The sequence below is a fragment of the Oncorhynchus masou genome, chromosome 15 (assembly GCF_036934945.1).
Source record: "Oncorhynchus masou masou isolate Uvic2021 chromosome 15, UVic_Omas_1.1, whole genome shotgun sequence".
Lineage (NCBI taxonomy): Eukaryota > Metazoa > Chordata > Actinopteri > Salmoniformes > Salmonidae > Oncorhynchus > Oncorhynchus masou.
Window position 1 is genome coordinate 75,818,163 of NC_088226.1, and position 16,656 is coordinate 75,834,818.

The 16,656-nt window shown below is 46.3% G+C and overlaps 1 protein-coding gene across 1 annotated transcript in view; it reads right to left on the reverse strand.

Moving 5' to 3' along the window:
* Nucleotides 1–16,656, reverse strand: part of LOC135556809 (anoctamin-1-like) — a 191,368-nt gene that overhangs the window by 154,095 nt on the left and 20,617 nt on the right. The window contains 2 exon segments of the mRNA XM_064990257.1: nucleotides 10,193–10,498; nucleotides 14,681–14,835. Of these exon segments, the coding sequence (XP_064846329.1) occupies nucleotides 10,193–10,498; nucleotides 14,681–14,812 (438 nt within the window). The 5' untranslated portion in view covers nucleotides 14,813–14,835.

Consider the following 16,656-nt stretch of genomic DNA (forward strand, 5'->3'; position numbering starts at 1 on the left):
ACCTAGCTGACAAACTGCTGCCACACAACCAAGCTGATGAGCAGCTGACACAACCCAGCTGACACAACCTACCTGACGAGTAGCTGACAATCTCGCTGACAAGCAGCTGAAACAACCTAGGTGACACATCCTTGCTGACGCTGATTACAAGCTGACGCAACCTAGCTGACGCAACCTAGCTAACGCAACCTAGCTGTTGCAACCTAGATGACAAGCACCTGACACAACACAGCTGAAAAGTAGCTGACGCAAACTAGCTGACGAGTAGATGATTCAACCAAGCTGACGCGTAGATAACCCAACCTCGCTGATGCAGCCTAGATGACTAGTATTGTAAATACAATCTAGCTGACACAACCCATCCGACAAGCAGCTGACACAACCCAGCTGACAAGAAGCTGACACAACCCAGCTGACGCGCAGCAGACACAACCTATCTGACGAGCAGCTGACACAACCAACCTGACAAGTAGCTGACGCAACTTAATTGAACAGTAGCTGAAACAACCTAGATAACACAACCTAGCTGACGCTGACTAGCAGATGACACAACTTCGCCAAAAACTAGATGGCAAGTAGCTAATGAAACCTCGCTGACGAGTAGCTGACACAACCTCGCTGACGAGAAGCTGAGGCAACCTCGCTGAAAACCAAGCTGACGCAACCTAGCTGACGAGCAGCTGACGCAACTAGCTGATGAGCAGCTGATGCAAACTAGCTGACGAGCAGCTGACACACAACCAAGATGACGAGCAGCTGACACACAACCAAGATGACGAGCAGCTGACACAAAACCTAGCTGACGAGCAGCTGACACATAACCTAGCTGACGAGCACCTGACGAGTAGCTGACACTCAACCTAGCTGACGAGTAGCTGACACACAACCTAGCTGATGAGTAGCTGAAACACAACCAAGCTCACGAGCAGCTGAAACACAACCAAGCTCAAGAGCAGCTGACGAGAAGCTTACACATAACCTAGCTTACTAGCAGCTAACAGACAACCTAGCCGACAAGAATCTGACAACCAAGCTGATGAGCATCTGACGGGTAGCTGACGCACAACCTAGCTGACGAGCAGCTGACGCACAACCTAGCTGACGAGCAGCTGACGCACAACCTAGCTGACGAGCAGCTGACGCACAACCTAGCTGACGAGCAGCTGACGCACAACCTAGCTGACGAGCAGCTGACGCACAACCGAGCTGACGAGCAGCTGACGCACAACCGAGCTGACGAGCAGCTGACGCACAACCGAGCTGACGAGCAGCTGACACATCCTAGCTGACGTGCAGCTGACACAAAACAGACAAGATTCTGACAACCAAGCTGATGAGCAGCTGACGAGTAGCTGACACGCAACCTAGCTGACGAGTAGCTGACACACAACCTAGCTGACGAGCAGCTGACACACAACCTAGCTGACGAGCAGCTGACACACAACCTAGCTGACGAGCAGCTGACACACAACCTAGCTGACGAGCAGCTGACACACAACCTAGCTGACGAGCAGCTGACACACAACCTAGCTGATGAGCAGCTGACACACAACCTAGCTGACGAGCAGCTGACACACAACCTAGCTGACGAGCAGATGACGAGTAGCTGACACAACCTAGCTGACGAGCAGATGACACATCCTAGCTGACGTGCAGCTGACACAAAACCTAGCTGACGAGCAGCTGACGAGCAGCTGACAAGCAGCTGACACACAACCTAGCTGACGAGCTGCTGACGAGCAGCTGACAAACAACCTAGCTGACACACACCCTAGCTGACGAGCAGCTGACACATAACCTAGCTGACGAGCAGCTGACGAGTAGCTGACACAACCTAGCTGAAGAGCAGATGACACATCCTAGCTGACCTCCAGCTGACACAAAACCTAGCTGACGTGCAGCTGACACAAAACCTAGCTGACGAGCAGCTGACACACAACCGAGCTGACGAGTAGATGACACACAACCGAGCTGACGAGCAGATGACGAGCAGCTGACACACAACCCAGCTGAAGAGCTGCTGAAACACAACCTAGCTGACGAGCAGCTGACACACAACCTAGCTGACGAGCAGATGACGAGTAGCTGACACAACCTAGCTGACGAGTAGATGACACATCCTAGCTGACGTGCAGCTGACACAAAACCTAGCTGACGAGCAGCTGACACACAACCTAGCTGACGAGCTGCTGACACACAACCATGCTCACGAGCAGCTGACGAGTAGCTTACACATAACCTAGCTTACTAGCAGCTAACAGACAACCTAGCCGACAAGAATCTGACAACCAAGCTGATGAGCATCTGACGAGTAGCTGACACACAACCTAGCTGACGAGTAGCTGACGCACAACCTAGCTGACGAGCAGCTGACGCACAACCTCGCTGACGAGCAGCAGACACACAACCCAGCTGACGAGCAGCAGACACACAACCTCGCTGACGAGCAGCTGACACACAACCCAGCTGACGAGCAGCTGACACACAACCCAGCTGACGAGCAGCTGACACACAACCGAGCTGACGAGCAGCTGACACACAACCGAGCTGACGAGCAGCTGCCACACAACCTAGCTGACGAGCAGCTGACACACATCCTAGCTGACGAGCTGATGACGAGCAGCTGACACACAACCCAGCTGAAGAGCTGCTGAAACACAACCTAGCTGACGAGCAGCTGACACATAACCTAGCTGACGAGCAGATGACGAGTAGCTGACACAACCTAGCTGACGAGCAGATGACACATCCTAGCTGACGTGCAGCTGACACAAAACCTAGCTGACGAGCAGCTGACAAGCAGCTGACACAACCTAGCTGACGAGCTGCTGACGAGCAGCTGACAAAACCTAGCTGACGAGCAGCTGACTCAAAACCTAGCTGATGAGTAGCTGACACACAACCTAGCTGATCAGCATCTCACGAATAGCTGACACACAACCTAGCTGACGAATAGCTGACACACAACCTAGCTGATCAGCATCTCACGAGTCGCTGACACACAACCTTTTTATGTTATTTTTTATTTTACCTTTATTTAACTAGGCAAGTCAGTTAAGAACAAATTCTTAGTTTCAATGGCGGCCTAGGAACAGTGGGTTAACTGCCTGTTCAGGAGCAGAACGACAGATTTGTACCTTGTCAGCTCGGGGATTTGAACTTGCAACCTTTTGGTTACAAGTCCAACTCTCTAGGGGCAGCTACCCTGCCGCCCCTAGCTGACGAGCAGCTGAAACACAACCTAGCTGACGAGCAGCTGACAACCTAGCTGATGAGCCACTGACACACAACCAGCTCCTTTGCAAGAGATAATGAAAGAAGCAGGACAACTTAATCTTAGGTCAAAGCTGGACTGGAACAATGATGTATTTGAGACATTAAAAAAGGAATGCTAACAGCACGAGCCCTAGCGGCCACAGATTACACTAAACCATTTTTGCTATATGTAGCAAACAGGTGTGACAAATATGCAGCAGCAGTACTTATGCAGGAAAAAATGTAGTGGAAGATGGAAACAGCACATTACATACTACAGTACTAAATTAGACCCAGTTGCTCAAGGTTACCCACCATATTATCAGGGTTTGGGTGCATTACTATATGCGTATGATAAAGCATCAACCATAACCATGGGATATCCTGTAATGATACATGCACATCAGAAGATAGTGAAGCTGATAGAACAGGGAACATTTGAATTAAAACCTTTTTGGGATGGGGGGGCAGCATTTTCACTTTTGGATGAATAGCGTGCCCAGAGTAAACCGCCTCCTACTCTGTCCCAGATTCTAATATGTGCATATTATTAGTAGTATTGGATAGAAAACACTCTTCAATTTCTAAAACTGTTTGAATGATGTCTGTGAGTATAACAGAACTCGTATGGCAGGTGAAAACCTGTGAAAATTCAACCAGGAAGTGGGACATCTGAGGTTTATAGTTGTTCAAGCTTGGCCTTCCAAATACACATTGAGATATGGATAAAGTTGCACTTCCTACAGCTTACACTAGATGTCAACCATCTTTAGAAACTTGAAATGAGGATTCTACTATAAAGGAGGGGCTCATGAGACCTCTTTGAGTCAGTGGTCTGGCAGAGTGCCTTGGTCTCATGATGCGCGCTCCCGACAGAGTTACCTCTCGTTCCAGCGTTTTTCTTCAGAAAAAGGAATTCTCCGGTTGGAACATTATTGATGTTTTATTTAAAAACATCCTAAAGATTGATTCCATACATTGTTTGGCTTGTTTCTATGACCTGTAACGGAACTTTTTGAGTTTTTGTCTGGACGAAATGCTCGCGCCTCATGAAGATGGATTACTGGGCTGAACACGCTAACAACAAGTGGCTATTTGGACATAAATTATGGACTTTATGGAACTTTATGGAGCAAATCAGTCATTTATTGTCGAACTGGGATTCCTGGGAGTGCCTTCTGATGAAGATATTCAAAGGTAAGTGAATATTTAAGGTGTTATTTCTAACTTCTGTTGATTCCAAAATGGCAGATATTCCTCTGGCTGTTTAGGGTTCTGAGCGCCGTTCTCAGATTATGCTTTTTCCGTAAAGTTTTTTAAAAGTCTGACACAGCGGTTGCATTAAGGAGAAGCCTATCTTTAATTCTGTGAATAACAGTTGTATATTTTATCAATGTTTATTATGAGTATTTCTGCAAAATCACCAGATGTTTTGGAATCAAAACATTACTGCACGTAAGGCGCCAATGTAAACAGAGATTTTGGATATAAATATGCACATTATCGAACAAAACATACATGTATTGTGTAACATAATGTCCTATGAGTGTCACCTGATGAAGATAATCAAAGGTTTGTGATTAATTTTATCTATATTTCTGCTTTTTGTTACTCTTCTCTTCGGCTGGTAAAATGGCTGTGTTTTTTTGAATTGGCTCTGACCTAACATGATCATATGTTGTGCTTTCGCTGTAAAGCATTTTTTAAATCGGACACGATGGGTAGATTAACAAGATGTGTATCTTTCATTTGCTGTATTGGACCTGTTAATGTGTGAAAGTTACATATTTCTAAAAAATATTTTTGAACTTTGCACGCTGCCTTTTCAGCGGAATGTTGTGGAGGGGTTCAGCTAGCAGAACGCCTGCCCTAGAAAGGTTAACTAATGAAAGAACTTTGGAATATATGACCCTACTAACTTATCCAGGTGTATCCATTAAAAGCTGTACTACAGTAAATCCAGCTGAAAGAGTTCCATTGGAATTTGAAGGGAAATTACATGATTGTGTAGCAGAGTCTAATGTTTACTAACCTGCATGCAGACCTTTAATCTATACCATTGCTAGACAGGGAAGGAGTTGGGCCACCATCGTTCCTGTTCCCAAGAAAGCTAAGGTAACTGAGCTAAACGACTACCGCCCCGTAGCACTCACTTCCGTCATCATGAAGTGCTTTGAGAGACTAGTCAAGGACCATATCACCTCCACCCTACCTGACTCCCTAGACCCACTCCAATTTGCTTACCGCTCAAATAGGTCCACAGACGATGCAATCTCAACCACACTGCACACTGCCCTAACCCATCTGGACAAGAGGAATACCTATGTGAGAATGCTGTTCATCGACTACAGCTCGGCATTCAACACCATAATACCCTCCAAGCTCGTCATCAAGCTCGAGACCCTGGGTCTCGACCCCGCCCTGTGCAACTGGGTACTGGACTTCCTGACGGGCCGCCCCAGGTGGTGAGGGTAGGTAACAACATCTCCTCCCCGCTGATCCTCAACACTGGGGCCCCACAAGGGTGCGTTGAGCCCTCTCCTGTACTCCCTGTTCACCCACGACTGCGTGGCCACGCACGCCTCCAACTCAATCATCAAGTTTGCGGACGACACAACAGTGGTAGGCTTGATTACCAACAACGACGAGACGGCCTACAGGGAGGAGGTGAGGGCCCTCGGAGTGTGGTGTCAGGAAAATAACCTCACACTCAACGTCAACAAAACTAAGGAGATGATTGTGGACTTCAGGAAACAGCAGAGGGAACACCCCCTATCCACATCGATGGAACAGTAGTGGAGAGAGTAGCAAGTTTTAAGTTCCTCGGCATACACATCACAGACAAACTGAATTGGTCCACTCACACAGACAGCATCGTGAAGAAGGCGCAGCAGCGCCTCTTCAACCTCAGGAGGCTGAAGAAATTCGGCTTGTCACCAAAAGCACTCACAAACTTCTACAGAGGCACAATCGAGAGCATCCTGGCGGGCTGTATCACCGCCTGGTACGGCAACTGCTCCGCCCTCAACCGTAAGGCTCTCCAGAGGGTAGTGAGGTCTGCACAACGCATCATCGGGGCAAACTACCTGCCCTCCAGGACACCTACACCACCCGATGTTACAGGAAGGCCATAAAGATCATCAAGGACATCTACCACCCGAGCCACTGCCTGTTCACCCCGCTATCATCCAGAAGGCGAGGTCAGTACAGGTGCATCAAAGCTGGGACCGAGAGACTGAAAAACAGCTTCTATCTCAAGGCCATCAGACTGTTAAACAGCCACCACTAACATTGAGTGGCTGCTGCCTACACACTGACACTGACTCAACTCCAGCCACTTTAATAATGGGAATTGATGGGAAATGTTGTAAATATATCACTAGCCACTTTAAACAATGCTACCTTATATAATGTTACTTACCCTACATTATTCATCTCATATGCATACGTATATACTGTACTCTATATCATCGACTGCATCCTTATGTAATACATGTATCACTAGCCACTTTAACTATGCCACTTTGTTTACATACTCATCTCACATGTATATACTGTACTCGATACCATCTACTGTATCTTGCCTATGCTGCTCTGTATCATCACTCATTCATATATCCTTATGTACATATTCTTTATCCCCTTGTGTATAAGACAGTAGATTAGGAATTGTTAGTTAGATTACTTGTTGGTTATTATTGCATTGTCGGAACTAGAAGCACAAGCATTTCGCTACACTCGCATTAACATCTGCTAACCATGTGTATGTGACAAATAAAATTTGATTTGGAAGACTGTTATTAAGACTATACGGGAAACCATGCAGGGTGTTAAGTGGTAAGGAAAATAATTTTGAGGAAAAACTTGAGCATTGTCCTCAACTGTGTTCAGCCAAATTGGCAGGACTTAAGGCATTGACTGGAGCATCACGCACAAATTGCAAAGTTAATGACGGCATTGATGTATCCTAAAAAAAATTGCGATAATAAAATGTCAAGCACATAAAAAAGGAAATTATTTTGTTGTTCGGGGAAACAATGCAGAGATGAAGCAGCAAAAAAAGGCATCTAAATGCATTGTTCCAATATTAACAGCCTCTACAATTAGTTTTGTATCTTCACCATATCCTGATGATATAATTAATATCCAAGCTCGAGCCGGGATCAATGAACAATCCGTGTGGAAACAAAAGGGGGGCCTCCACAGACAGGAAAGGACTATGGAGATCCTATAATGGAACCATAGTAGCGCCCACTACTTTGCTGAGTTTACTTATTAATGATGCCCATGGTCATGACCATTGTGCAAGGGGGAGATAATAAGGAAAATGTAAAAACAAGGATACTGGTCACCATAGCTGCAGGCAACAGTAGATGAGGCATTCATGAGATGTGAAATATGTGCGCAAAATAACATACGTAAAGGGATAACTACACCTATAGGCCACATACCGGTCCCTGAAGGACCATTTCAACACATTGTAATGGACTATGTGGATATGATATAACCAGTACGTGGCAAGAGGTACATGCTAGTTATTATAGACAGATTTAGCTGGATAGAAGCAATACCATCTGCAGATCAGGGAGCAGGAACAGTGATAAAGTTATTGACCAGAGAAGTAATGCAAAGTTTTGGGATACCAACAGAAATCAGCTCAGATAATGGATCAGCATATGTGCAAAAAATAGTAAAACTGGTGACACAACAGCTAAGAATGAAGCAAAGGCTGGGATGTGTTTATCATTCCCAGTTGCAAGGGACGGTTGAAAAGGCAAATGGAACCCTCAAGGATTAGATAAATAAAATCTGTGCAACTTCAGGGCTGAATTGGGTCGATGCATTACTGCTTGCTTTAATGAGTTGTCACATGGAAACTAACAGAAGCACGTGCCTATGGTATGAATGGGCTCAATATACAGCGTCTAAATTAAGACTGACAAATTGCTTACAAAATAGCCGACCGGCAGCCGACGCAACCTAGCATATGCGACTGGTAGCCGACGCAACCTAGCATACGCGACTGGTAGCCGACGCAACCTAGCATACGCGCCTGGTAGCCGACGCAACCTAGCATACGCGCCTGGTAGCCGCCGCAACCTAGCATACGCGCCTGGTAGCCGACGCAACCTAGCATACGCGCCTGGTAGCCGCCGCAACCTAGCATACGCGCCTGGTAGCCGCCGCAACCTAGCATACGCGCCTGGTAGCCGCCGCAACCTAGCCGACTGGTAGCCGCCGCAACCTAGCCGACTGGTAGCCGCCGCAACCTAGCCGACTGGTAGCCGACGCAACCTAGCCGACTGGTAGCCGACGCAACCTAGCCGACTGGTAGCCGACGCAACCTAGCCGACTGGTAGCCGACGCAACCTAGCCGACTGGTAGCCGATGCAACCTAGCCGACTGGCATCCGATGCAACCCAACCTAGCCGACTAGCAGCCGACGCAACCTAGCTGATGAGTAGTGTATATATAACCTAGCTGACTAGTAGCTGATCAATATCAAATCAAAGTTTATTTGTCCTTTGCGCCAAATACAACAGGTGAAATGTGAAATGCTTACCTACAGGCTCTAACCAACAGTGGAAAAAAAAATACAACCTAGCTTTCTAGTAGCTGACTAGTAGCTAACAGTAGCATGGAAAGTAACTTCTCACCGTCATACGTTTTGCTAGCTAGGCAATCAGATAGCCAACCCATTGTTGTGTAATTCAAAACAAAGCCTTATATTCTTTCTATCTATGAGGAAGGAGACTTTGGTTAGCATGCTAATAGCTAACAATCAGATAGCTTCCTAAACAGTTAGCATTACTAGTGTCAGATAGCCAACATGACGTTCTCAACTAACATCAAGGCGGTGGCCCGTTCCTGTAGGTTCATGCTCTACAACATCCGCAGAGTACGCCCCTGCCTCACACAGGAAGCGGCGCAGGTCCTAATCCAGGCACTTGTCATCTCCCGTCTGGATTACTGCAACTCGCTGTTGGCTGGGCTCCCTGCCTGTGCCATCAAACCCCTACAACTCATCCAGAACGCCGCAGCCCGTCTGGTGTTCAACCTTCCCAAGTTCTCTCACGTCACCCCGCTCCTCCGCTCTCTCCACTGGCTTCCAGTTGAAGCTCGCATCCGCTACAAGACCATGGTGCTTGCCTACGGAGCTGTGAGGGGAACGGCACCGCAGTACCTCCAGGCTCTGATCAGGCCCTACACCCAAACAAGGGCACTGCGTTCATCCACCTCTGGCCTGCTCGCCTCCCTACCACTGAGGAAGTACAGTTCCCGCTCAGCCCAGTCAAAACTGTTCGCTGCTCTGGCCCCCCAATGGTGGAACAAACTCCCTCACGACGCCAGGACAGCGGAGTCAATCACCACCTTCCGGAGACACCTGAAACCCCACCTCTTCAAGGAATACCTAGGATAGGATAAGTAATCCTTCTCACCCCCCCCTTCCCCCTTAATGATTTAGATGCACTATTGTAAAGTGGCTGTTCCACTGGATGTCAGAAGGTGAATTCACCGATTTGTAAGTCGCTCTGGATAAGAGCGTCTGCTAAATGACTTAAATGTAAATGTAATGACAAAAAAGTTAGTATCTAGCATTCAGTTAGCTACCTAAACATTTAGCAATACTAGAAGCTAACAATCAGCTAGCTTCCAAAACACTTAGCAATGCTAAGTGTAGCACACATTACAAAACAAGCTAGCAAATAGCAATCAACTAGCTACCTAAACAATTAGCAATAATTTAGCTAACAATGTGTTCTCTCTGGGATTTCATTGTACTTATAAATTGTTTTAAACTGTACTAACTATTTACCAAAAAAATCTATCAATCAATGAATAGATGTTTTCATTTATTAAGAAAAGTAGCATTGGACAGATACCTTAACATACACAGCTCTAATCTCTTGTCCAGAGGTAGATTATAATATATTACCTCCTTGTCTCTCTCCAGCTGCAGGCCCTGCTCCAACAGCCCAGACTCAAACTCCTCTCTCATCATAGCTTTCTCTTCCTCACTCAGTTGAGACTCCTCCCCCTCTGGCAACCCTGCCTCCAGCTCAGGCTGCGTATCTCGTCTCAGCATGCTGGGTAGCGGAAGGCTCCCATTGGATGCTTGAGAGGTGAGGGAGAGACGATGCAGGGAGATCCTCCTCTTCTTATAGTTATAGCACAGAATATAGTCCACCTTCCTCTGGCCGTCTGCAAAGAATGTTCCTTTACCAAGCTCTATGGTGGGCTCCTACACGCACGTGCACACACACAAATCCAAATGAGGTTTTCTTGTGTTAGGGTTAGGGGTGAGAGGGGAGTGTTAAAGTGGGCAAGACATAGTGCTGGTAGCTTTGTCCCAGATTTGGTTCTGCTCTCTTGCAAACTCAAAACATGTTTGGTATGACAATTATATACAGAGTTGGACAAGACAGAGATGCTAGTTCTAGGTCCCAAGAAACAAAGAGATCTTCTGTTGAATCTGACAATTAATCTTGATGGTTGTATTGTCGTCTCAAATAAAACTGTGAAGGACCTCGGCATTACTCTGGACCCTAATCTCTCTTTTGACGAACATATCAAGACTGTTTCAAGGACAGCTTTTTTCCATCTACATAACATTGCAAAAATCTGAAATTTTCTGTCCAAATTTGATGCAGAAAAATGTATCCATGCTTTTGTCACTTCTAGGTTAGACTACTACAATGCTCTACTTTCCAACTACCCGGATAAAGCACTAAATACACTTTGGTTAAACACAGCTGCTAAACACGGCTGCTAGAATCTTGACTAGAACCCAAAAATGTGATCACATTACTCCAGTGCTAGCCTCTCTACACTGGCTTAAGTGTTGATTTCAAGGTTTTACTGCTAACCTACAAAGCATTACATGGGCTTGCTCCCACCTCTCTTTCCGATTTGGTCCCGCCGTACATACAGTGCCTTGTGAAAGTATTCGGCCCCCTTGAACTTTGCGACCTTTTGCCACATTTCAGGCTTCAAACATAAAGATATAAAACTGTATTTTTGGTGAAGAATCAACAACAAGTGGGACACAATCATGAAGTGGAACGACATTTATTGGATATTTCAAACCTTTTTAACAAATCAAAAACTGAAAAATTGGGCGTGCAAAATTATTCAGCCCCTTACTTTCAGTGCAGCAAACTCTCTCCAGAGGTTCAGTGAGGATCTCTGAATGATCCAATGTTGACCTAAATGACTAATGATGATAAATACAATCCACCTGTGTGTAATCAAGTCTCCGTATAAATGCACCTGCACTGTGATAGTCTCAGAGGTCCGTTAAAAGCGCAGAGAGCATCATGAAGAACAAGGAACACACCAGGCAGGTCCGAGATACTGTTGTGAAGAAGTTGAAAGCCGGATTTGGATACAAAAAGATTTCCCAAGCTTTTAACATCCCAAGGAGCACTGTGCAAGCGATAATATTGAAATGGAAGGAGTATCAGACCACTGCAAATCTACCAAGACCTGGCCGTCCCTCTAAACTTTTAGCTCATACAAGGAGAAGACTGATCAGAGATGCAGCCAAGAGGCCCATGATCACTCTGGATGAAATGCAGAGATCTACAGCTGAGGTGGAAGACTCTGTCCATAGGACAACAATCAGTCGTATACTGCACAAATCTGGCCTTTATGGAAGAGTGGCAAGAAGAAAGCCATTTCTTAAAGATATCCATAAAAAGTGTTGTTTAAAGTTTGCCACAAGCCACCTGGGAGACACACCAAATATGTGGAAGAAGGTGCTCTGGTCAGATGAAACCAAAATTGAACTTTTTGGCAACAATGCAAAACGTTATGTTTGGCGTAAAAGCAACACAGCTCATCACCCTAAATACACCATACCCACTGTCAAACATCGTGGTGGCAGCATCATGGTTTGGGCCTGCTTTTCTTCAGCGGGGACAGGGAAGATGGTTCAAATTGATGGGAAGATGGATGGAGCCAAATACAGGACCATTCTGGAAGAAAACCTGATGGAGTCTGAAAAAGACCTGAGACTGGGATGGAGATTTGTCTTCCAACAAGACAATGATCCAAAACATAAAGCAAAATCTACAATGGAATGGTTCAAAAATAAACATATCCAGGTGTTAGAATGGCCAAGTCAAAGTTCAGACCTGAATCCAATTGAGAATCTGTGGAAAGAACTGAAAACTGCTGTTCACAAATGCTCTCCATCCAACCTCACTGAGCTCGAGCTGTTTTGCAAGGAGGAATGGGAAAAGATTTCAGTCTCTCGATGTGCAAAACTGATAGAGACATACCCCAAGCTACTTACAGCTGTAATCGCAGCAAAAGGTGGCGCTACAAAGTATTAACTTAAGGGGGCTGAATAATTTTGCACGCCCAATTGTTCAGTTTTTGATTTGTTAAAAAAGTTTGAAATATCCAATAAATGTCGTTCCACTTCATGATTGTGTCCCACTTGTTGTTGATTCTTCACAAAAAATACAGTTTTATATCTTTATGTTTGAAGCCTGAAATGTGGCAAAAGGTCGCAAAGTTCAAGGGGGCCGAATACTTTCGCAAGGCACTGTACCTACACGTACGCTACGGTCACAAGACGCAGGCCTCCTTACTGTCCCTAGAATTTCTAAACAAATAGCTGGTGGTAGGGCTTTCTCCTATAGACCTCCATTTGTATGGAATGGTCTGCCTACCCATGTGAGAGACGCAGACTCTGTCTCAACCTTTAAGTCTTTATTGAAGACTCATCTCTTCAGTAGGTCCTATGATTGAGTGTAGTCTGGCCCAGGATTGTGAACGTGAATGGAAAGGCACTGGTGCAACGAACTGCCCTTGCTGTCTCTGCCTGGCCGGTTCCCCTCTCTCCACTGGGATTCTCTGCCTCTAACCCTATTACATGGGCTGAGTCACTGGCTTACTGGTGCTCTTCCATGCCGTCCCTGGGAGGGGTGCGTCACTTGAGTGTTTGAGTCACTGACGTGATCTTCCTGACTGGGTTGGCGCGCCCCTTTGGGTTGTGCCGTGGCGGAGACCTTTGTGGGCTATACTCGGCCTTGTCTCAGGATGGTAAGTTGGTGGTGTGGGGGCTGTGCTTTGGCAAAGTGGATGGAGTTATATCCTGCCTGTTTGGCCATGTCGTTGGATGGGGCCACAATGGGGCCACAATGTCTCCCGACCACTCCTGTCTCAGCCTCCAGTATTTATGCTGCAGTAGTTTATGTGTCGGGGGGCTAGGGCCAGTCTGTTATATCTGGAGTATTTCTCCTGTCTTATCCGGTGTCCTGTGTGAATTTAAGTATGCTCTCTCTAACTCTCTCTCTCTTTCACGCTCTCTTTCACTCTCTCTCTTTCTTTCTTTCTCTCTCTCTCGGAGGAGGACCTGAGTCCTAGGACCATGCCTCACTACCTGGCCTGATGACTCCTTGTTGTCACCAGTCCACCTGGCCGTACTCCTGCTACAGTTTCAACTGTTCTGCCTGCGGCTCTGGAATCCTGACCTGTTCACCGGACGTGCTACCTGTCCCAGACCTGTTGTTTTCAACTCTCTAGAGACAGCAGGAGTGGTAGAGATACTCTGAATGATCGGCTATGAAAAGCCAACTGACATTTACTCCTGAGGTGCTGACCTGTTGCACCCTCAACATTCACTGTGATTATTATTATTTCACCCCTTCTAGTCACCTATGAACACTTGAACATCTTGGCCATTCTCTGTTATAATCTCAACCCGGCACAGCCAGAGGAGGACTGGCCACCCATTTACATTACATTTACATTTACGTCATTTAGCAGACGCTCTTATCCAGAGCGACTTACAAATTGGTGAATTCACCTTCTGACACCCCTCACAACCTGGTTCCTCTCTAGGTTTCTTCCTAGGTTCTGGCCTTTCTAGGGAGTTTTTCTGCTTCTACACCTGCATTGCTTGCTGTTTGGGGTTTTAGGCTGGGTTTCTGTACAGGACTGTGAGATATCAGCTGATTTAAGAAGGGCTTTATAAATACATTTGATTTGATTTGAGTTGAATTGTCAAGAGAACAGACAATCAGATCTGGGACCAGACTTTGAAAATACCTAAAACATAAAAGATAACAGTACACCTGTTTCAATAATAGCTGAAAGATAACAGTACAGACTATCACTAAGGCTGTCTGAAAAGGTTATCAGACATCAAATCCTTGAATCCCCTGTCCTGGTTTCCTCCAACGTCCCTCTTAATGCGCATTTGAGGAGAGGATTCAAGGTCCCTCCAATGAACCTCCTCTTCCAATTAGTTTTGAGAAGGAGGTGAGGAAACAAGGACGGAGCAAACAAGTAATGGTTGGTAATATCTTCAGTAAAGCAGATGCCTAGTATTTAGTAAAACAGAAATTAAGTCTCAAAATTGAAGATACATGTGAAGGGTTAGGGGTCAGGGGTTAGGGATTAAAGATTGTACCGTGGTAGGCTGCTTCGCGATGCCCGGGGGATTTCCATTATCCAATCCCATCTCAGAGAGCGAGCAAGCCAATGAGCGAAGCTTCTCAGATTGGACAGATGATGACTCACCCATCGCCCTGGCAACACGCATACGCTCCGTGCCGTTCCACGCTTCTGTCAGGGTGACACACACACACACACACGCACGCACACACAAATAGTTGATAGACAGCCAATATCTGAACTGTTGTTTTTGTTATCCATCCCTGTGTCTCAGTTGGGACCGGAACCCTGCTCTCCAATGTATTTATCATTAGGCCAAATGGAGAAACCAACGTACAGTATTTACCATTTGTCCAAGTGAAAATTGCATCTTGGGAGAAAGGTGACACTGGGTGTTTCTCAAAATGCATTTGTCCTAAATTGGAGCATGGAACGGTCGCAGTATCAGTCCAATACAAAGTATGTAAATTCGAACGGAGGCAAATTATTAGATGCATACTTTGTTTGTACACATTTCAAAGCATCAAAGCTTCACCTGAAATATTCCCAGGATTGTTTACATAATGTGACGCAACCACACAAAAAATGAATAATTTATTGAAAACAATCCCGACTGGTTTTGTGCTGAAGTGAGACAAGCTGTGGCCAGAAGGTTTGCTGTGTCTGTCAGCGTAGTGTCCAGAACATGGAGGCGCTACCAGGAGACAGGCCAGTACATAAGGAGACGTGGAGGAGGCCATAGGAGGGCAACAACCCAGCAGTAGGACCGCTACCTCCGCCTTTGTGCAAGGAGGAGCAGGAGGAGCACTGCCAGAGCCCTGCAAAATTACCTCCAGCAGGCCACAAATGTGCATGTGTCTGCTCAAACAGTCAGAAACAGACTTCATGAGGGTGGTATGAGGGCCCGACGTCCACAGGTGGGGGTTGTGCTTACAGCCCAACACCGTGCAGGACGTTTGGCATTTGCCAGAGAGCACCAAGATTGGCAAATTCGCCCTGTGCTCTTCACAGATGAAAGCAGGTTCACATGAGCACATGTGACAGTCTGGAGATGCCGCGGAGAACGTTCTGCTGCCTGCAACATCCTCTAGAATGACCGGTTTGGCGGTAGGTCAGTCATGGTGTGGGGTGGCATTTCTTTGGGGGGCCACACAGCCCTCCATGTGTTCGCCAGAGGTAGCCTGACTGCCATCAGGTACCGAGATGAGATCCTCAGACCCCTTGTAAGTCCATATGCTGGTGCGGTTGGCCCTCGATTCCTCCTAATGCAAGACAATGCTAGACCTCATGTGGCTGGACTGTGTCAGCAGTTCCTGCAAGAGGAAGGCATTGATGCTGTGGACTGGCCTGCCCATTCCCCAGACCTGAATCCAATTGAGCACATCTGGGACATCATGTCTCGCTCCATCCACCAACGCCACGCTGCACCACAGACTGTCCAGGAGTTGGCGGATGCTTTAGTCCATGTCTGGAAGGAGATCCCTCAGGAGACCATCCGCCACCTCATCAGGAGCATGCCCAGGCATTGTAGGGAGGTCATACAGGCACGTGGAGGCCACACACACACTACTGAGCCTCATTTTGACTTGTTTTAAGGACATGACATCAAAGTTGGATCAGCCTGTTGTGTGACTCCAAATCCAGACCTCCATGGGTTGATAAATTTGATTTCCATTGATCATTTTTGTGTGATTTTGTTGTCAGCACATTCAACTATGTAAAGAAAAAAGTATTTAATATGAATATTTCATTCATTCAGATCTAGGATGTGTTATTTTAGTGTTCCCTTTATTTTTTTGAGCAGTGTATTTCATATTTTATTTCTTTCATCACATTCCCAGTGGGTCAGAAGTGTACATACACTCAATTAGTATTTGGTAGCACTTCCTGACTGATGTCTTGAGATGTTGCTTCAATATATCCACATAATTTTCCATCCTCATGATGAACGTGTCTCCTTTCTGAGCGGTGTGACGGCTGCGTGGTCCTATA